This window comes from Choristoneura fumiferana, chromosome Z, assembly GCF_025370935.1.
Source record: "Choristoneura fumiferana chromosome Z, NRCan_CFum_1, whole genome shotgun sequence".
NCBI lineage: Eukaryota > Metazoa > Arthropoda > Insecta > Lepidoptera > Tortricidae > Choristoneura > Choristoneura fumiferana.
This window is the reverse complement of record NC_133472.1, coordinates 16,414,751-16,438,176: the sequence shown is the minus strand read 5'-3', so window position 1 is coordinate 16,438,176 and position 23,426 is coordinate 16,414,751. Positions and strand designations below refer to the sequence as shown.

Below are 23,426 nucleotides of genomic sequence, written 5' to 3'. Positions count from 1 at the left end.
AATTATTACCATGCAACCTGACTATGCGGCTGTTTCAGATGAGGACGATCAAGCGAAACGGCTGCCACCTCCGCCTCCTATTAAGACCATTACCTACACGGTAAGTTTATATTATTGTTAGTATTGTGAACTTTTTAAATACGCTGATATAGCCCTACACATTCTTCTTGTATCTTGTTAAATTTTTTTAACAGTTAAACTATAAAAGTTAAAACCTCGATGACTTAAGATTTAAGATTACTTACATTTCTTAGAACAATTCAATGAAATATTTTTAAATAAGGATAGTTTAAGGTGTGCTTGTAGTATCGTTTTCTCCTTAACATAGGTATGTATTATTTACACAACAGCTTATTTTGTTTTCTATATTTAGGTACCAATTATACTTTTTACCTAAGTGTAGATGTATAAATTATATAACTAACAAAATTCATTTTTGCCCAGTTTAGAAATATCAGATTTACATAACCTTTGGCTAGATGTTCTATACATAAGTACATTTGTAGCATAAACTGATAAAAATTAATCATTATAGGTCCGGGACCGCGACACGCTGACATCGCTGGCGGCACGGTTCGACACCACTCCCTCGGAGCTGACCAAGCTCAACAGGCTCGCCACACAGTTCATCTTCCCCGGACAAAGGTTGCTCGTGCCTGACAAGAACAAAGGTGATTTACCTCTTATACTATGCAATGCATCAGTAACTCGAGATGTAAGTACATCTGCTTGCTAACATCGACTTGATGCACTTGTATTACCCCAACCGCCCTGCTAAATCCTTATCAGAGTTAACAAGAGGGTTTAAGTTTGGATAACTGGTTTGGAGGACGAGTCGACAAGTCTGCTTGCATTGTAAGTTTAGCGGGGCTACTTCAGTTTAAGTTCGAAAACTATAGATAAGAGCTGAGCTGTATCAGTTATCTTAGATATTTTGACTGCTAAAATCAGTCGCAACCTACTACAGCCATCTAACTACTTACTTATACACTTAATGCTGTGCCCTTAGTGTACGTTTTCGGTTATAAAATGCGTATTTTATAACCGAAATCTTACACTTAGGGTACTGGCCCTGCCGGCTTACAAGGCGGTCTCGTGAAATAGACGCGGTGCGTGGCAATATAATGTACTGAAAAGAAAATATGATTATTATAGCGCATTAGTTTGAATGAAACATGAGGTTACCACTATTTATATTGGACTCATCTGTATATATGTTTAGACGGTGATGTTTGAGCTATGTTTTTTAGATATCGTGCACCAAGATCCAAAATGTTAACTCGTAATATTTTAAAACTGCCATGAAGAGTTAAAGAAAATTTTAATTAAATAATATCGGCTTAATTTCAAAATACAATAAATAAAGTAATCTATGTCTTGTCTACAAATAACATCTCTATAAATAAAGTTAAACAGCACGTGGAAATATATTTAACACATTACATCCTTTTTACGAGTATTTCTAGGCTGATAAATTATTCAGGAGCAAGCTGTGGTAGTAAAATCTGTTGTAAAAACTGCACCGTGTGCAACTCGCTGCGCGAATTTTTACAGGCTTTGCGAAACTTAGCCTTCTTTGTTGTCAACGTTTACGCAGACGCAATAGCGTTCAGTTTATACCATGCCATGAGCAACTAAGCTGACAATGAGACTCTTACATAACTAGTCAAGACTGTAACAAAAAGTGCTGGTTTTCCTGTTTTTAATTTAACATGAACTGATAGCATTCAGTACGCTCGCACTCTGTGACATCGATAAGTTTTCTACAGAGTTCAACCAAATGTAGCCCAGCAATTCGTACAGGTACTACTCGTCTACTTTTTTTACTGGGACCAGCGTGAACAAAAGCGCGACGTTTACAATTGATAAATATCACATAAGTAAACCCTAATGATAATAAAACGAACTATCGATGTCTGACGCGACACTTTTGAACGCTGATATCTATAGTCATATCACTAATATTGATTAGAGACGTGATTCAGTATGGTCCGGCCAGCGTAAAGCATAACAATAACATTCAGCCTTGGTGTTATTCATTCATGTGCGACGTAGACATGAAACAAATATTTCTCCTATTTGCACAGTAAACAAGAGTTTCCATCGTCGCCGCGGGCCTGCAGTTGCGGCCGCGCTAGTGAACGGAGGCCACGCGCACGCGCTACGAGTTCCTATTCTATAGATACTTCAGTTTCAGTCGTCGTCTATAATTACTCCGTACTAAAACCAATTGTGCAGCTATCAGCGGCGCCAGCGCTTCCACGCTGACAACCATAATGTACTTATCTAATTCGTTGAGTTACTATGCATGATAAGTGTCACCGTATAATGAAACTTGTTTAGAACTTCTTCAATATGTTCAGTGTTGAATTCCTGAAGCGTTGGTATAATGGTATGTTAAAAGATTTACAATGCAATCAATCTCCGTAATCATTTACTTAAATGTATTGTTGTTGTCAGAGCAGAGTGTACAGAAACAAGTATAATAGACGTTTCTGTTACATATGTTACAGTATAAATTAGTAATTATGATTTATTATTTCGCAGGTGGTGATAAGGACTCTGATGGCCCGTCAGAGAGTGGTGACAACACATCTGAGTCAACACAGGGCCTACCGAGTGAGCCGGCACAAGAAAAAGGTACGAAAATCTCCACTTTTATTTAACATCTGTGACAACATGCAAGTGCGGTGCGTGATAACGATAACAAATTATGTGTATATATTTTGCGACAAACTACTTTGTTTAGCTTTTTTATTACGATTGGAATCAATTACAAAGTATAAAAAAAAATCAACTGTGCCGATTATAAATACACAGTTTAGTATAAATTATTTCCACTTAATTAAATCAATAGAACAAGTTTATAATCGTTGAAGACAACATCGACAAAGGTCGCGGTCGTCATAAAGAACTTTTCGGTAAATTGTTTCTATGTTGTATTGTGAACTCCGGAAGCGTGCTCAGCTACATCACATTGTGATGACTAATTAATAATTAAAACGTCTGAAATGAAATTAACTACGTAACAAGTAACAACCATACATAAGATCTACTTCATGATTGGTCCATGAAACCACGTGGGATGGTTTGTTTATTTACCTTTGACATATCACCTTTCCAAAGTAACTTACAAAGTTTACGATACGTTTGTGAGGCATTGCACAGAGTACAATCAATTTGATAGTTATTTTTATTTATATTTTTACTATTTCAAACACTGGAGTAATTCTAACGCTCCAAGGCAAGACAGATGTAATGAAAGAAAATCTGTGATGTGAAAATGATCTGTTTAAAAATACAAGATTTATCACACTCCTTATTCTTCCTTCACATCCTGCTAGCTGTACTCTGGCGTGCACGCACTGTATTTTAATACAGCATTTGCAGTCTTTGTCGTGGAATCTGGCAACTAAAAGATGGGAATAGAAGAATGGTTCCCAATGAAATATATATATTGGACTTGAGTGGCATTCGGATGACATACGTACTTATGTAATATTGTGGTGTTAGGTGAAATGGAATAATCATACCAAACAAAATGCCTTTGTATACTTTTACTTTAAATTTAATTTGATTCACAGTCGCCATCAGATATTTCGGAGCGGCTAAGGTGGTCAAAAATATCGATACACTAACTCTAACATCTTAATAATAGAGTGCACGTGCCGATATTTTTGACCACTCTTAGCCGCTCCGAAATATCTGATGTACTGTACTACGATGAAAATTGGGCGGTTAACTTGAAGTATACGGTTGTACATATTCTATGGCCGTCCCAATTTTACATGCACTGCATGGATTGTAGGAGAGAGGATGACAATCTCTTACCTATTACAGGGAAAAGTTGCAAAAGTGTCCAGCTTTAAACAGTAAATAATAGTTCCAAATCCCTTCAGAATGGTGCTGTGGAGTAGCAGGAATATCTGAAATACTCGTAATTTAGTAAATATGAACTATCCTAAAGTAATGTTATTCTGGTGAGAAAACGTGGACGGTGGTTTAATTTTCGTGATCTGTTAAGAACATTATTGTGTTATTTTACTGTGTTAATTGTTGTAAAGCTTACTTTAAAGTTTACCACCTCTCTACTGTAGTGCCGCCTATGTAACAATTGACAACATTTCATATTTCTAAGACTATAATTTGATTCGTTCTCTGTATTCTGTTTGCAAAGAGAAAGACGCTAAAGATATTTATAAAATTTCGCTACGATTATTAATTACTTTATTTTTTTTTTTAAGATGTGCTTATTCTAAAAGGTCATAACTTCAAAACTACCACACAATAGATCCATTACTTTTGTCTAGTCTCTATTAAAAAAAAATACGCACGCACCGGCTTATGATTCAAATACGAATCATTTTTGAGATTGCAAATAGACGTGCTTCTTGATTGGTAAAAATTCAGAAACAAAGCAGGGCTTGGCTTGCGCGCGTGATGCAATGTCAGATGATGTGCAGAACACAATTTTAAGCCCCGCCTACTAAGAACACCTAAGGCCTAGGCAAAGCTCTGCGCGGGGGGCGACACTAGCACAAACCGTAAAGAAACCGCCGTGACAACGTCAGTTCTCTTTATGTTTTATCGCCATGACGGATCATGACCAAAAAGTATTAAATACCTATAGAAATCCTAACATATTTGTGAGTAACAAAATAAATTATTTTACATCGATAGTAGCAATAGAGCTATATCTCCAAAAAAATTATTGAAATAATATGGTATTACGGTATCCTGCGGATAAGATACTCAAAAAACAAAAACCATAAACATATACCTAGTATGTGCTAGTGCTGCACTCTGACGGGATAAAATTGCAGTAATATTCTCTATTCCTGACTTATAATTTATTCGTAGAAATTCGGTAAAAAAATCTATTTTACAAAACATGAGAGGTAATGGCGGATGAATGATGATTGTTGACAACACGAATCCAGGTACTACTTAAAAAGATTTCCGCATTTTTGACGTGACATTTACATTTGTCAGCTGGCAATAACTCTTGAGCGCATTGTAAACTTCAGAAAAGTTTTATTTGTGCGAGGAACGATTGAAAATTGTAAATTTGGCGCGTTGTAGAAATCCTGGAGAGTCTTCGGCCCGTGTCGCCGGAGGCGCCGGCCTGCAGCAGCGCGCCGCAGCGCTTCCTCAAGATCAACGTGCGCCACATCACCGACGGACAGGTCACATATTTTAACTCTTTATAACTTCTCGTTCAATCTGAACATAAAATTAACCAATTGTGTTCTAACTCTTATTATTAACTAATGTTTTACTATTTTTTTACCTATTTGTAACTAATTTTTGGGAAAAAAAATCGACCAATCCAATATCACTTACATTTTAGGATAAATTTTATTATCGACATAGAATAGTGTTGCAAAACCACTAATACCGCTGCTGCCGCTAGCAAAAATGAAGATATTTATTTCATAAGCCTGTAATCCTGCGACAGTGTGCTCCGATTGGGTCGCCGGCGCCGGGCGACGCAAAGCGGGATCAACTAGGTCTCACTGCCTGAATACTATAACCTTACCTACAGCTTAATACCAGATCCAGATTCAGTCAGTCGTAACTAAAAATCAATGTAGCTAAATAATATTGCTGTTTGTATTTTCACTAACATATATTTTTATAATAACTAACTTTCAATGAAAGATTCTTTCAAAAATGTTGCTACACTAAATAATCTATTTGCGTTTGCGAGTGATGTACTTTTGTGTTTTAATTAATGTAAATTTGTAAACTTAGAAGCTTTGCGAATATTTTTATCATGCTGCATACGTATAGTTACATAATTTTAATTTTGTTGAATACAGTGAGTAATGTCTTAAACAAAAATACCTTGTTATGTTGGTTTTCATATTATCTGTGTAATCATGCCAAGCGACTTGAGTTTCACATTGGTATACATATATAATTATATGTATACATGCAACGTGTTCAGCTACAGGAAAATTTTATTCATTTTATGTGTGAAATTGTGACCCTGGACTGACCGATTCGAAACTTCGTATTTTTGTTTCCGAAAACGAATCGTATTTTTGTTTCCATCTATTTTATGTGTTACTAACTGCATTTCATCGATATCGCATTGCAGAATTGTAAATTTGAACCAGCTTAGAAAATAACGCGAACTGAAATGGTTTTGTAACCAGCATTTTAGTAAAAACAACCCACCACAATGCACCAGGCCTTTACTCAAATTCAAATTCAAAAATTCAAATTATTTATTCAGTAAATAGGCCGCAATGGGCACTTTTACACGTCATTTTTTAAACTACCAGCGCTTTCGGAAAGACCATCATTGCCAAGAAGAATGCGCCGCAAGAAACTTGGCAGAAAGTCATTTTTTCATAATATTATAATTACAAATAAAATACTTAAAAACTATATTATACAATTAAAGAAAAAAAAAACTATTGTATTTAAATCCTAGATGTTCGGGCTTTTACTATGACACATACACATACATGAATGATGCATCGAGTTTAGCCCAGCATCCGGGAGTTGTGTACGAGACGTGAGGTTATGTCGTGGGCTGCGGGCCGGGCTGACGTGCGATGGTTTGCAGGGCGTGGTGTCGGGCGTGCTGCTGGTCACACCCAACGCCGTCATGTTCGACCCCAACGTGTCCGACGCGCTGGTCATGGAGCACGGGCCCGAGTCCTACGGCGTCATCGCGCCCATGGAGTACGTCGTCAACGCGGCCATATTCTACGATATCGCGCACATGCGTACGCACGGACCTGATCAAAACACACAAAAGTGAGTGGACACTACTCTAAAAGCCATTTTTAAGGTGTTCCTAATTGTTACTTAAAATTATACAGCCGTCTGTGAATCAATTCAATAATGCGTGTTCAACAAGTACTTACGAGCCATTTCATTATGACGAGAAACCTGGTACACAATAGTGTGTCGTTGTATGGGCTAGATCGAGGCGGTGATGGTGTTCAAGATTCATTGCTCATTTTGGAATTCTAGATTTTGCACAATCTCACATCAGTGCTAATGCATACGTATTGTTACAAAACAATCCGCCATTTCTAAAGCCTGTCTTGTCAGTTGCCGTTCTCTGGCGTTCAAGATGTTGCGCCATAGTAATGATGTTTATTCATGTAACTACGAGTAACAATTAAACGTAATTAACGTCTATTACTAAGTAATAAACAAGGATTACCCGCTTGTGATACATAGCTTGTACTTACAAAACTCTCCTAAACGTGCTATTCAGCTAATACTTATTCTAACTTTACCACGAACTGGTTGTTGTCCGCAAGTTTGTCTATGCCCCGCGGAGACATTGCTCGTTCAGTACTTCAGTAGTCCCGCAGAGTATGTAAGGGCTATGTTCACAAACACACAAAGTTTTCCTCTTTATTATGTTAGTGTAGATAATTGCAAGTTTAGGTTAAAACTTTTTTTTTATCATTCCAGAACCGAAACGGCTGAAATATACTACATGAATAAAGCCGAACATTCGCCTGGAAAGGACTCGCTTCTAGTCAAGGTTAGTGTTATAAACACCTACTCACCACGTAGAATAAAGAAAACAAACAAAATTCCGTATTTGATCTTGTTAAGTACTGCACCAATCACCACACGTCAATGAATGCACGTCATTGCACGTGTAAGCGGCCGTGACCTTACGCGAAGGCCGTATTATGTCTGCCGATAACAAGAAATATTTTTTAATCCTGGCGCACAATGAATTCTTTGATAAACTTAATAAACCATAAATATAGTACAGCTCAAAAGCAACTAATTCCTAGTGAGATAATCAAAACCATTGATATTTTCAAGACAGAGATCAACTACATATTCGTATCTAATCTAAGGTTAAAAGACAATTTTATTAAGGTTTTAAGACTAGTGTAAAGTAGTTTAAGTAATTGAACTGTGTAGTTTCTCGTTATTTTAGAGACAGCTTGTGATTGTTGTGTGCGTAGGTATGAAACTTGTATTGATATCGAATTAATCGTGTCAGGACGAGACGTTTCCCGAGCTGCAAGCGGCGAACTGCGAGGGCGAGGCAGCCGGCGACGAGCGACCCGGCTCTGGCGATCCTGAGGACCGCGGCGGCGCCGCCTTCCCCAAGGCCTTCGAGCGGGAGCTCGTCACGCCCACGGCCCTGCAGGTACACACTTATACGCATTGGCCACCTTCAATGTTACGTTGTCCGTGTCTACGCTGCACCCGCTATCCGATTTGACGCCGACGTACCTACCCTTTTGACGCGTGCCTTGGCGGAATATAGACTGGGTCGCGGTGTGCCACCGTAGGTATCATTACTATCACTTACTCCCTAGCTACAAAATATTAATAATATTTCTTTGTATTCTTTTTAGCAACAATCTACTGAAGAAAGGCGAAAATCTCTTTTGGATCACCACTGGGCTATACCGAGCAAAGACAGAATGTCTATCGACCAAGGAAGCGAGGTACCAATCAATTTTAGTAATCAATTGTTATACAATCGTCACACCACTTTTAATAGAATGTTCTTGAAACATATTTACAACGACGTATAATATACCTTCTAAAGTTTTGATGGTTTGGACGAAGAGCTGTTATTTGAGCTGAGAGTAGAACGACGATGTATTTCAGGTGTCGACGGAGCACGGCGATAGGGAGAGCAAGGAGGACGCCGAGTCAACAGAAGCGACGAGAGCGCCCGAGGCCTCCCCTGCGCCCGCCCCCGAGCTCGCCGCCCCGCCCGCCCCCGCGCCCGTCGCCGCACCCTCGGACGCCCAGCACCTGGTCAAACTCTCCTATCATGACTCCGGGATCGACATCCGCGACCCGCTGCTGCATGTGACACCTGCTAAGTCTAAAACGGTACAGAATTTCGTTCTCATTGCTTTTCGTTAAGTACATTTTTTTATTAGTAGCCCTTTTAGTCTAACGCACAAGTAAATCGTATTCGTCACTTCTATCTCTCAGACGTTATACCTAAGAGGTAATAAAAACAGGGAGTTATTTAAATACGATTGTGATAGTGCACGTGTGAGGCAAAAAGGCCTTCTCTGCCTTAGCCTAGAATCGCATTATGTCTTATGTCACCCCTTGTAACATGTACGATACATCAAATTATAAGAATATGCATTATATTTTTTAATAATTTACTAATTACATGTAACAACTCAATTAACATCCGTTTAATTTTTGTTGCTACTGCGCCTGTATCACTTTTAACATGCACAATGTTTTAGGATTATCACGATTCATATCACGATGACTATGCTCACGAAATAGACACGATATACGAATCCCCCGAAGACCACACCATGTGTGATATCAAGTACGAAGCAAATTTCCTTGCGTGTTTTTTACACCACGATGTTGATATGAGCCCGTATGACTCGCACGACGAGGTGAGACCTTTCTCAAAAAAGCTGGTGAAAAGGGACACTTATTTGTGATCCAATTTCTCTCTTTTTTTTTGGATTGAAATATGTACTTTCAATGTGTCTTTTGTCATGTCCAAATTTCTTGTCGTCTATTTCTTAACTTGTAATGTTATGAGTACGGTACCAGTACCATCCTTCTTCGTACTTTGTGCCATACAAAGATGCTTCCGTATAATTTCTTTTTGTATTTGCTTAAACAAATTTCTTCACAATATGATGTGTGGGGCTTTACGATCAGTCTTACGTGTAGTGATCAATTCGCATTAACTTAATAATCTAATAGCTGAATTAATAGCGCATTTTTCAAAACATTCTTTTAGTACTGAAAGATTTGAGTGTGGTGTGGGCACCGCTGAAAAAAAAATGTAGTCTTTCATCTCTGAAATCCTATAATAATATTTTATGCGTATTTTTTTGAAACTGTACCTATCAGACGGAATGTATCCAACCATTTGGTTGGACCATTTGGTTGGATACATTCCACTAAGTATTTACTAAGTGTCGTGTTCGTGTCCTAAACGGTAAGTTGGATGTGACAGTATTAATTTGTAGTGCTGAATAGTTAACCGTATTTTGCAGGTTTATAGCGACGCAGACATAGTGTTGTCGGCTGACTGGGTGCCGCCGGTGTACCTGCCGCGCTCGGAGCCGCCGCTGTCGGCGCCGCCGCTCGGCGAGGCGGAGCGCGCGCCGCGCAAGCCCGCCGCCGTCTCCTTCTCGCTCGACGGAAACGCTCAGAAGGAGGACGCCAATAAACCTGATAAGAAAAACAAGGTATTCAAGAGTTATTTGATATTTGGTATGTCTGTAGATAGCTGGACATCTGGATTAAAATATAGGATACTTTTTATCCCGATATTCCCACGGGATAGGGATAAAATCTTTAAATAACAACCGCTGGGCTTAGAGTCATGAAATTTGGTATGTAGGTAGCTGGACGTCTGGAATAACACATAGGCTACTTTTTATCCTGATGTTCCCACGGGATAAGTTCCATTCATAAGTGCTTGTTATAGCCTAAATTGAATAAAGATATTTTGACTTTGACTTTGACTTTGATTGGGATAAAATCTCGAACTAATAACCGCTGGGCTTAGAGTCATGAAATTTGCTATGTAAGTAGCTGGACGTCTGAAATAATACATAAGCTAATTTTTATCCCGATGTTCCCACGGGATAGGGATAAAATCTTGAACTAATAACCGCTGGGCTTAGAGTCATGAAATTTGGCATAGGTGTTTTCATTTAACGTCATGCAGGTGGTAGGATCTTGTGTAAGGTTCGCCCGGATTGATACCACAATCTTGCTTGCTAATCCTGCCGTGAAGCAGCAGTGCTTGCACTGTTGTGTTTCGGCGTGTAAGACAGCCGGTGAAATTACTGGCACTTGAGGTATCCCATCTTAGGCCTCTAGGTTGGCAACGCATCTGCAATACCCCTGGTGTTGCAGATGTTTATGGGCGGTGGTGATATCTCTTACCGCCAGGAGGCCCACTTGCTCGTCTGCCATCCAGTCGAATAAAAAAAAATGAACACCACGATGTTATTTTAGGGAGTTCCCTCGAGAATTTAATAAAATCCCGGAATTTCAATTCAACTGCTGTATCTAATGATTTATGCGTGCGAAGCCGCGGTTAAACGCTAGTTAATAATATGTCCTACTTATATTATAAATGCGAAAATTTGTGTGTGTATGTGTGTATGTTTGTTACTCCTTAACGCTAAAACGGCTCGACGCATTTGGATGAAATTTGGTATGTATATAGCTGCACGTCTGGAATAACACATAGGCTACTTTTTATCCCGATATTCCCACGGGACAAGGATAAAATCTTGAAATTTCAACCGCTGGGTTCTTGTTATTTTGGACAGTTGTTCTTAACATAACCTCAATGAAGACCACGGTATAAATTTTGGTAACTCAGGGGAATTTTGTAAGATCCCAGAATTTAAATTGTATCGAATAGTTAACGCGTGCGAAGCCGCGGATAAACTAATAAATGCTCGACCATATTGACGTGAACTCACCTAACATTGGTTATTTATGTATCCTCAAACCAAAGCTTGGTCAAAAATGCCGATATTAAAGGGGTTTATACCGATATTTTAACCGGTACATAGAACCACGGTTTAGTAGTAGGTAATACTATTTGCCATTTATATGATTTTTTGTACCTTTGAAAAAACTGGTTGGAAAGAGCTCTCAAAAAATAAATTATTTTTTATTTTTGTTTTTCACGTATAATACATGAATAAAATTGTAGGGTATACTCCTACAGAAACTACGTAGCTGTGGTTTTGTTTCAATGCTTTAGCTGCTATGTATTAGGAGAAAAACGAGTTTGAGAAAAAATGTGAAGAAAATACATTTTGACATTATCTCTCTAACAGTTCAAGACTGGCTGAAAGTTGGAGGCTACTAGTAATGAGGCGACAAACAATTGACATTTACCAATTCAACTATTCCTCACAGAGGCCACATGTCCTTCCTTAGCCTGCTAAACCCTTTAATGAAATCGAATCATAGGGTTGTCATACAATATTAATTATATTCGTGTATATTTGACATATTGGTGTTAAAAGTTTTTGTTACAAAACTATTTTTAATATTGCCTTTAATCTCACATTATTTTTGGTAATTACATAATTTGCATAGTTGTATCATGTCATGTTATTATCTGCAGGAGAAAAAAGATTTAATACAAAACTGTAATCAAATACGCTTATTTATTCGATTTTTTTTGCCATCTATTGCACAGTTATACTAATCATTTCCGTGTCGCATTCGGTTCATTTCCAGGCTCGCTATTAGTTCCTTTAGCGCTATTTGAACTGAGAAAATTCAACAAGATTACCCAGGAAATCCATATAAAAAAAGTATTTATATGACGGCAAACATATTTTTTGACATATAAATGACAATAAACCTTTTTTTAAACCCGTTGTCTAAGCATATATCTTTTAATAAAATAAGCATATTGTTTACATCAAATACGTACATCAAATTATACACGTTAAAAATATTAATGTAATATTATTGTGACTGCAAAACCCACTGCTGCTGCTGTTGGCACTGGCCAATCCTAGCATTTTTATTAAATTTTCACCACTGATAACGGGGTCTGCCGGTCTGAAGCTCTGCCCCGAACTATCTTTTTTTAGTTTTGCATTCATGCATGTACTATTAATCGACCCATAAAAGTGTCCTTTTGGTTTTTGTGATAGGTACGGTCACGGAATTTATTTTACGAGCCACCATGGAAGCTTTTCAAAGAATAAATCTTTACGATTTTCCTTAATCTCCATTAATGCGATGTCACTATTACGTTTTACTGTGAAATGGTTTCATGGTGGCTCATGCGTGAATTAAAGTCCTTGACTGTACATATACTTCCATTCCATATACAATTAGTTAAAAGCTGTTATTTTTGACCTACTTCCAGAGACTTCGATTTTATTTATGTGTAGGATATTAGATTTGTATTGATAGATTATATTATAATCTCCAATCTACATGTGCGTGTACGTTCCACTACCAGGAACTGATGATCTCATTTAACAACAATAAGGCTTTGTTGTTACAATTTCTACGCATTTCAGACGATATCGCGCATTTTCTAGTTTCATCAAATCATGTCATATCTCACCTGTTATCTTTTCTCCTAATCGGCTAAAAATATAGGTTAGCTGTCGGTGGTCTCACATTTCTTTGTCCTCTTGTAGATCATAAGATTACCGGGAAATTTTTGATAAGCGCGTCAGACAAAAGAATATTGCATCGGTCGGTGAAAATAATTACCTATAGGATACAATCGAATTATCTTATGGCATTGCTTGAATTATGTAGATATAAGCGATTTTTTTTATACAAGCAAGCGTCACGAAATATTGTTATTAAATTAAGTTTCTTTATTTTTCTCATTGTTTGCATGAAACCGGGTCATAAAAATAGCGTCTTGCTAGTCTTGCCTTATCGCTACCGCTACGTTTGATAAAAGGCGTGATTATACCGGCGCGGCGTGCTTCGCAAAAATTCTAAAAAAACATCGACAATAAATAATTGGTTTGAATATGCAACAAAACTATTTATCCGTTCGTTTTACCACGAATACCTACATAGACGATCATAGAACAATACAATTCATTGGAAACTTCTAACACCTGTTTAAATATTTTGTAGTGCGACCATATTCGCCATATCGCAACGTCCATCTGGTATGGAGGCACATAAAATTACATCAAAGTTTGATTCCTTACCACCAAGTGACACACTTTCCTTTTCATAAGGAAAAACGGTTTATGCTATTTCAAGAAAATGGTCTGACCTCAAATGCAGAAAATCGATTAAAACCATGTTGATACATGGTTCGATTTGTTTTACTTGATATCATCGATTTCGCCGTAAAATAGTTAATTACACTTTTGAATGATTTATAATCCGTCACAGACAGGATCGAAAATGGTTTAGGTACAGTCAAGGGCAAAGATATCGACACGGCCAAAGTTGCAAAAATATGTATACACGGCCTTAATGTTAAGTGCATAAAGTTGTGTAAATAAATAAATTATACATATTTTTGCAACTTTGACCGTGTCGATATCTTTGCCCTTAACTGTACAAAGTAAGACCGCAGTACAGTGGGGGTAGGAAAACCTTCGTCAGTTATTAAATAGATTCCTTTACAAAGTCATAGTTACGTTTTGAAACCAAAGTACTAAGTAGACAAGTGCATACCAAATTATACTTACTTGACATGATAACAAGGGTCAAAATAGTATACACCTCTAACATATGTCTAGTTTTATATCAGTACAAAAACTTTTTTATAAACAACTTCGTAAGAGTTTCAATCAAATAATGTTCTATTTAATTGTTAGTGTTTGTCAGTGCCAAGGTGTAGTGGTAGGGTTGCTATTGTTACCTGATTATATTTAACAGGTTGACAGGTTGACGCAGTATGTCCTACTCAATCGGTAAAACAGATTAGCGCTCATACTGAGCAAAGGAAAATAGATCTCAGGGTGATGAACCTTTTTTTACTCCGACTGTACAATGATAATAATATGCACCTTAATAAATACGCATTGTATGCAATGGGCACAGTTTGACAATCACGAAGTATCGGTTAGTTCCCAGAGCTAAACAGATGAAATGAAAAGTATCCTCTTACCGTGAATGGTTTTGCCCATTTTTGTACGCGAACATAGGTTTTCTGCGAAAAGCGTTTTATAAAAGCTTGCATATTTGATTGTCGCCAGATGCTAAAGCGGCTGTCGTACCCGCTGTCGTGGGTGGAGGGGCTGACGGGCGAAGGCGCGCCCGCGCACGCGGCCGACGCGCCGCCCGCGCCCGACTCGCACAACACCAGCGTCTTCTCCAAAGTCTTCAACAGGTATACCTCGTTGACACCGCCACCCTCACCTCCCGTGTGGCCGCAACTACTACGCAAACTGCTACCGGCCTGCTTATCATATTTATAATGATATGCATGGTTGGCCTACCAGTCTGTACTACATAATGGAATACGGAGTGTGGACTTTACAATAGTATTCTACTCCATATCTCGCTACAGAGCACAAGCTTGCTGGCGTTGGTCTGTCGTTGATGACGTGCAGGCCACGTATCAACAGACATCCTCATCAGCATCAGCGCTCCACAAACCAACTCATAGCATCGTTTCTGACTTTCTAGTATCCACCAATACCATCTTTAACCCCAACTGAACACGCTCTGAATTATTTAATTTCGATACATCTATAGTATTTATTAATCTTAATTATCTGCCAATCGCTTGAACAGTAGTCCATTTCACTTACGCGTATTCATAAGTAACGGAAACACTGTAACATATACACGAAAAGGTATTTAATATGCTAGAACCGAAAATAGAATAATGATTGCAATGATACATTTTTGTTTTGCTACCGTGGATGCTAACTGGATTTGACGACTCCGCTGTGTTGATTGATCGGTAAAGCTCGCCAATGAACCTAGTGGAGTTCGGTACTGGTTTGTTCCTGAGTAAAACCCCCTCCGAGGAGGCGCCGCAGGACGTGGTCGCCGGCCCGGGGTACGTGCGCTCTCGCTCGCTCCAAACTCTCCATGTGCCAGCTCCCTGTGTGAATGTCTGCCTTGAACATAGAACTGGACCAACATTATCGTTCTGGCTCGTGCTATTTATTACCCACTTTATATCTCCCTCCTGCTTTTTACTGAAGTATTCTTTTAGGATTCCGTAGCTAAAGATTTCAAACATTTTCTTCTATCATTTGACAAAATGTTCATGGTAAAAATGAAACCTCCTATCTCATAATTTAAGAAACAGTAAGGAAATATTTAGTCTTATATGTACTCGTATAATAATTTGTGTAGATACTTGCAATAGTAAAACTTTACCAGGTATGTTTTTATTGCAAAGCTAAATCAAAAATGTTTTAATACATGCCCGCTACGCTATGGAATCCAAAGAATTTAGCCGACGCTCAGTTGCCTCTCGGCCGATATTATAGTGTTCTCAGTGAGCCTTGACTGATGAAGATAAACTAAAACATTCAAGCTCCAATCGCAATATGTCGCTGCTGTCAATGTGGTTCTTTTTTAATGTTTTCACATTTCTCTATTAGAAAACAATTTCACCAACTGTCTCTGTACTTCTATTGTTGTGTGTTAGCTGGTTTTCTATTGCGGTAACTTATATAAAAGGTTTTTTTTATTTTCAAATCAGTTTTCGCTTAGTTATCCAGAATGAGGTTTTATTGTGCTGAATGGCATGTTGTATTTATGTTAGGATAATATTATAGAAGAATCACGATGTATAGCATAATATCTCAATGTTCATGACGCACTTTAGTAGATCATCAAATTATCATAAGGGCAGTTGTAATAAATTTTTTAAGTTTTATCGTGTGTTTTTGAACTTCTCACCATCATGCGGCATTATCATTATATCATCAGCACTTCAATTATAATGGCACTTCTTTCTTTATCTGTGTTTATTGTGCGATAAAATACAATAAGGCATGTTTAGCTTATACATCCTCAGCTGTGAACGACGAAACAGGCGTCATCTAGTAACAATGGACCACATAGAAATGTTATTCGTCAGTGCAATAATATGCTTCTTTGGTTTGGTGTTGTTTGTTGATTGAATTCCGAAGCATCCGATGTAAATAAAGGGTAACCTACGTCTGCATAGATCAAAAACGTTGGAACACTATTATATTTTTGTAGTGATAATTTAAGTGTGGATTTTCTTTTCTTCAAATAAAAAAATATATTATTATTTGACATACATAACATACAGATGTATTGAATAATGTTTTGCCATTGTATTTTGACAGAAAAGTTCGTATTTATCTTGCTTTTTCAATTAGCTTACTGAAGTTTACTGAAGGTAGTTGAGAAAGCAAGTTAAAAACGAAATTATCCGACAAAAATACGACGGCAAAACATTATTCACTAGATCAGTAAATGTTATTCTAAAACAACTTCATCATAATTGAAGAAATATTACTTAAATCAAGATTCTTGATAAAGTTAATTGCAACATATAATATTTTTCACCTATGATGAGTTCTGTGACGTTTCGAGTTGACAGTTTTAGAGATGTACCATTTATCAAGTGAACTATCGATTTTGCTAAGAGTTATTAGTGCCTATTTTTGGAAAAGTTGCATTATATTTAAAAAAATAATATTTTTCCAGTTTTTCCCCCGCCGGGCCACTGTATTCTCGGTCTCGCTCGAAGTAATCCCTCAAACGAATTACAAATTCCCGACTCTGGGAGTTCAAAACAGTCTTTTTAAACTGTTTCGGCATTTTGCCAAAAAATAACAACAAACTTAACGAGAAACAGTAGCAAAAGACAACAACAATAATAACAGAGAATAACGAAAGAAATGAAAATGCAACGGAAACTCAACTCGTATAAAAGGCAAACGCACTCGTACTGACAGTGATAATGACAAGCACCGGCCACTAGAGGCACAAGATGGCTGCGGCCGTGTTCCAAATAACCGCTTTTACAAAATTTTGCAAGTTTTGTTTAAAATTTTAAAATATCTTAGTGTTCATTTTTATTGAATAATGAACCGCGGCAAATGCCGATAATGTTGTGTCACGTCACTACTCTGTTCCGTTTCACACATTACGTCATTTAAAAAAAATATATATTTTTTATCGTTTTCGATGAAGTCTATTTAATGGACACTGATATTGCTATATGTTTTTAAAAAGTACATTTTTTCATTTTTTTTTATTGTTTTGCTTCAAAATAGAAATTATGTTTAAAAAATATTTTGCGAACATAGTATGCGTAATTCGGAAAATTTTCAAGTGTCACAGAACTCATCTTAGGTGAAAAATACAATAGCTATTGATAATAATTGTGTACGTATAGCTTATTGAATTCATATTAAATGTGAATTTTCCATAACGCAGAGAACTTATACCCCGCCTCGCTGCCTTTCTTCCTCGTAGATGACTAATATAATACGAAAACATAAAAAGAAAAAAATCAGAAGTAAAATAAAACTAGTTTTTCATCTCTCCTGTTCGGAAAGTTTCTTTTCATTGGTTGAAAATAGCGTTTTCATCTGTAAGGTGTTTTTGTTTTAATTCTTCACGTAGTCGAAGATAATTGAGCTACCTACGTCAAAGACAATTTTTTTTTTTCACGTTTCGGCATGGCCATTTAGATACACGTCGTGACCAAGGAGCTTATATACAACACTGGAGGTTGAACGCCAAACATCCGTTTGAAACAAGAAATTTGATCTTTATTACGTCACGAACATATTCCATCGCTTTCTTTAGTTAAGTTAAAAAAGAGATGGCAGTCATTCGTGAAATGTGTAAGAAATAGACGGAATATATAAATAAGTAATGAAGATCAAAGTTCTTCGTTCGGCGTTCAACCTCCAGTTTTGTATATAAGCTCCTTGGTCGTAACAAACTCGATTTTTTTTATAGTCGGCCGTGGCAAGTGGCCAGGTCGAAAAGATACCGTTGGAGGTTGGATATAAGTAAATTCAGTGTATCATTATTCTCATTTTTTTTTTTGTAGTATTTTACTTTCCTCACAGTCGAAACTTTTCAAGTAGAGTGTCTAACTCGGGTGAATGAAATTACCCATTTCCCCTCGAACTATTGGCGCTCTCACTTCGATCGAGCGCCAGAAATATCTCGGGTGAAATGGGTCACTTTCCACCCTCGGTTATCAATCTACTATTGTCAGCATTAGTTAACAGTGTCCTCGTTTGATGTGGTCTGAATATATGTGGCGGTAGATATTACTTTGGAGTGTGTACGCAGGCGCAGTTCGCTGGGCGGGTTTGGGCGCACTCACACCAAGTCGGCGAGCGGGCCCGCTCCGCCGCGGCTCGACTACCGGAGCATGGTCTCCGTCGACGACATGCCGGACCTCTTCGCATCCTTTGACAGTGAGTAACTGTACTAACATACTATCCTAATTTATTTTGACTTGAAGCCATCGCTATAAAAAATATTTATCGAGATAAAAAGTGCGAAGCGGCCAAAGCTGCGGGTAAAACGCTAGTCCTGCTAATGTTGTAAATGCAAAAGTTTTTGAGTAGGTATGTGCGTGCGTGTGTGTTGTTATTCATTCTCGCTAAACGGATGGATGGATTTAGTGTGGAGATAGTTGGCCGTCTAGAATATGTATCTAACATACTCACGTCTGTGTATTTACGAGTGTATAGGCTCCGTTTTATCCCTTTCCACGGGATTGGTATAAAATTCCAAAATCTTAAACGCTAAGTCTAGACTAGAGACACGAGATATTTTGGGTACCTACGTATTGTAATGTATAAATTTAAAATACATATCGGTTGAAATACAAGCAGTTGAAATACCGAAAATTGTAAAATATAATGGTTAAAATAAATAATAATCAAAATTCATATAGCACGTTTGTCATATTGGTCGAAAGACATACAATTAAAATGGCTAAGTTCACAATGTATATGTTCAAAATATATACAATCCGAATATATAATAGTTGAAAGAAATAACAATTAAAATTCCTGTAGTAAGTTTTTCATAATGGTCAAAATACATACGGTATAATGCCCATGTTCATCATCATCTCCAGTCGATTTACGTTGTATTTACATGTTAAATTTTGAAAAATTAAGGACTGTAAGACAGCGAAATTAAGACGCGTCGAGCCTGGACAAAACTCTAACCTAACCTAACCTATAAGATACCGACTGATCGGAAGCCATATTTTTGTGCAGGTGGTAGTACCTTGTGCAAGGTCCGCCCGGATTGCTACCACCATCTTGCTCGCTAATCCTGCCGTGAAGCAGCAGTGCTTGCACTGTTGTGTTTCGGCGTCGAGAGTAAGACAGCCGGTCAAATTACTGGCACTTGAGGTATCCCATCTTAGGCCTCTAGGTTGGCGACGCATCTGCAATACCCCTGGTGTTGCAGATGTTTATGGGCGGTGGTGATATCTCTTACCGTCAGGAGACCCACTTGCTCGTTTGCCATCCAATCGAATAAAAAAATATATTTTAACCATTATAGAAAACATACTGTATAGGTTTTGAACATATACAGTATCAAAATATGCATTTTGTGCCATATGACTAAGAACCATTATGCATTGTAACTATTATATATTTTGACCGCTATGCATTTCAAGCTTGTGCGTTTAGAACTTATGTCAAATAACTATATATTTTTGATGCATTATATTTGATAATTTTCGGTATTTTAACTGTATGTATTTCAACCGATATGTATTTTAAATTTATAAATTATAATACGTACCCAGATATTTTACAAGGGTGTACGTTAAACAACGTAAATGAAGACCACGTTGTAACTTTTGTGAGCTCGAGCAATTTCTGTTTTTTTAATCCTACTAATATTATAAATGCGAAAGTTTGTGTGTGTGTGTTTACATGAAATGCATTTAGATGAAATTTGGTACGTAGATAAATGGGCGTCTGGAATTACACATAGGCTACTTTTATCCCGATATTCCCACGGGATAGGAATAAAATCTCGAAATTTCAACTGGGTTTAGAGTAATTAAATTTTGGACAGTTGTTCTAAGCACAACCTCAATGAAGACCACGATATAAATTTTGGGAATTTCCAGGGGAATTTTGAAAAATCCCGGAATTCAAATTTTAACCACCAGATCGAATAGTTTAAGCGTGCGAAGCCGCGGGTAAACTCTAGTTTAATATAATCCTGGAATTTCAATCCGACTGACAGACCAAATGGTTTACGCGAGCGAAGCAGCGGGTAAAGGCTAGTTTCCAATATAATTAGGATGTCCGCGACGCGAGCTTGCATGCTAGCCCCCTTGTGTTAGCCAACGCGTCGAGGCTACGTACGCACTAAGCAGTTGGGCGCGCGGTTTTAGCGTGCCGTCCCTCTTCAAATTATCGCTTGAGGAAGAGACGTAGGCTAACCTCCTGCGGCTTTCAGAGCTGATCCCGCGGCCGGCGCGACCCAGCGACGACCCCCCGCTATACCTGCGGCTGCGCATGGGCAAGCCGGCCGGCCGCCCGCTGCCGCGCACCACGCCGCTCATGTCCTATGGCCGCAAGCGCATGAAGCCTGAGTATTGGTTCGGCGTGCCCAGAAACAGGTATTAATTAAACTTCATCAATAAAATACTTCACTGAATATTTTTATACAGGCTGAAAAGATTGAATGCCATTGTAATTAGAACGAAACTTCGTTTATATGGGGACGCGAGCTTGAGGGGGACTTATAAATATTGTAAATAGCACATTCTGTGTAAAGGAGACTTACCTTTATTTTTAAAAACATTATAACAAAAAAATTGAACCGCTGAAAAAACTGAAAATCAAAAAATAATATAAGTTTTAAGTTGGTGCCTCAGTACGAACCAGGGGGAGTGATAGAAGCCCATCAGATAGACGACTGTAGGTCCACTCCTGCTGGCTAGTGCTGAGGCACCGACTTCAAACTAGTATCTAGATTAAGGTTAAAAAACCGGCAAAGAGCGTATCGGACACGCCTAAGATCCGTATAGCCATTACAAAAAAGCGCATGTCATGTTTTTCTAAGAATTTCGTATTGTATACGGAATCTTCCAAGTTTGGGTATATTTTATATATTAGGCTGTTATTTTACTCTTAAAAAACTAATAATTCTAAAGCAATCTTAGCCATTATAATTTTCCTTGTATGATATATTTACTACCTTTTTGATTTTTTTTCAAAGTGTTCCACCCAATACTTTAGATTTTTAGAGAGGTGGGGGGGGACGCTCGATTTTTATGAAAATTAAAAAAAAAACACTTTAAAGTGAAAAATGATTTTAAAAGACCTATCCAACGATACCCCACACTGCAGGGTTAGTCAAGAAAAAAAAACACCCCCACTACGTTTATGGGAGGGAACTCATATGTATATTAATGCCAAATTACAGCTTTTTAGTACTAACGATCTCCGAGCTTAGCCACGGAAAAACAGACAGACAGACAAACAAACGGAGTATGGATCCAATTATTTTTTATTAAAAAAAGATTAATTATTTTTTGCTTTTCAGTTTTTTCGGCGGTTTAATTTTTCTGGTAAAAAGTTTTTATTTTATACTTTTTTCCTAATCTTGGGGTAACATTTTTTCCCAAATTTATATGGTACTAACTTCGAGGTATACTCTATCCAATGAAAAAAGAATTAGCAAAATCGGACTACGTTGTAAAAAGTTATGCGTGGTCATACATTACATTACAACCAGTGAGTGAACAATCAATCATCCCCTGTTTTCCTACCCTTAGGGTTGGATTTTTTTACAAATTTGCATGGGATCACCTTCGGGGTATAATACCCTTTCCAATAAAAAAAGAATTATCAAAATTGGACTACTCTGTAAAAGGTTATGCGTGGTCATACATACATTCGGGACTCGAACCGGTCAAATGCGACAAAAAATAGCATACCGTATTTTATGAAGCATGTCGAAAGGGTTACTGATAAGGTTCATTTATCTTTAAATAACAAACACAATCAAAATTAAAATTTCGAGCATTGTTGAACTCCATTCCAAATTTCAAGTCTTTGGCTTCAGTGGTTTAGGCTATTTCGTCTGTTATTCATTAAATCGTGGTAGTTGTTATGTTTAAAGTGTTGTCGTGCTCGTGTCTAGGGTGGACGACCTGTTCAAGTTCCTGACGCACTGGGTGCCGGACCGGTACGGGCCGCTCGGCGACGTCGCCGCGCACGGCTTCGAGCTCATCGACAGCGACACCGAGTGGGACGATGACGACCAGAAACCGCACAAGGTCAGTCACACTCTCAGCATAACTCTCTAATAACTATTTACGACTCCCCGTCTAGGATTATGAGGCCGTTAACTGTTTTTTTATACATATATTTGCGTAAATTATCAGTTTTTTATTACCTATTTCCATTTTGGTCTAATGTATGAATATAAAATTGCGTCTTTTTTGTGAATACGGCATTTGACTATTTTGTATATGTTTTATAAATTAAAACTACACAATGCCTGTTATCGAATAGAAAAACAATTTTTAAGCTACCTTTACAAATAAAAAAGTTATAAAGGTTTGAAATTCAAGATTAGACAGAGAAAGACATACTGGCATGTGACGTCACACGCCAGTACCGCCATACTTGCTGCATAGAGAAAAGCGTTTGAGAAAGAGACAGGTATATAGATTTTTCAAAAAATCACTATAAATCCAATTTTCAACCGATTTAAATTTTCTCTTCGCTAAACACTATCTGTTCATCTATATTTTCATAATAATATTAAGATATGGCAAAATCAGGAGTTGTCAAATACCGTATTATTCTAAGAGAGGCTTAGTATATACACTATAGGGTAAATCGACAATAACTGGCCACCTTTCAATAACTGCAATGGCCACCTTATACTAAGAAAATGAATTCTATTTATTTGTGACCAGATTTCCTTTTAGTATAAGGTGGGATGGCCAGTTTTTGAAGGGGGGCCAGTAATTGATACCTTATACTAAA

At 37.7% G+C, this 23,426-nt stretch overlaps 1 protein-coding gene across 21 annotated transcripts in view; it reads left to right on the top strand.

The window, feature by feature from the left end:
• The window catches only part of mtd (TLD domain-containing protein mustard), a 181,079-nt gene that overhangs the window by 122,119 nt on the left and 35,534 nt on the right, over positions 1–23,426 (top strand). For 16 of the 21 annotated variants that reach the window (XM_074089886.1, XM_074089945.1, XM_074089936.1 and 13 more), the window contains 15 exons: positions 39–100; positions 536–671; positions 2,548–2,640; positions 5,083–5,186; positions 6,578–6,771; positions 7,444–7,516; positions 7,994–8,143; positions 8,355–8,447; positions 8,596–8,844; positions 9,996–10,190; positions 14,676–14,809; positions 15,395–15,487; positions 18,730–18,857; positions 20,881–21,043; positions 22,573–22,708. In XM_074089886.1, the coding sequence (XP_073945987.1) occupies positions 39–100; positions 536–671; positions 2,548–2,640; positions 5,083–5,186; positions 6,578–6,771; positions 7,444–7,516; positions 7,994–8,143; positions 8,355–8,447; positions 8,596–8,844; positions 9,996–10,190; positions 14,676–14,809; positions 15,395–15,487; positions 18,730–18,857; positions 20,881–21,043; positions 22,573–22,708 (2,003 nt within the window). Of the gene's footprint in view, positions 1–38; positions 101–535; positions 672–2,284; positions 2,393–2,547; positions 2,641–5,082; positions 5,187–6,577; positions 6,772–7,443; positions 7,517–7,993; positions 8,144–8,354; positions 8,448–8,595; positions 8,845–9,995; positions 10,191–14,675; positions 14,810–15,394; positions 15,488–18,729; positions 18,858–20,880; positions 21,044–22,572; positions 22,709–23,426 lie in introns of those variants that run through there. The other 5 variants (XM_074089849.1, XM_074089978.1, XM_074089854.1 and 2 more) reach the window with 3 other exon arrangements.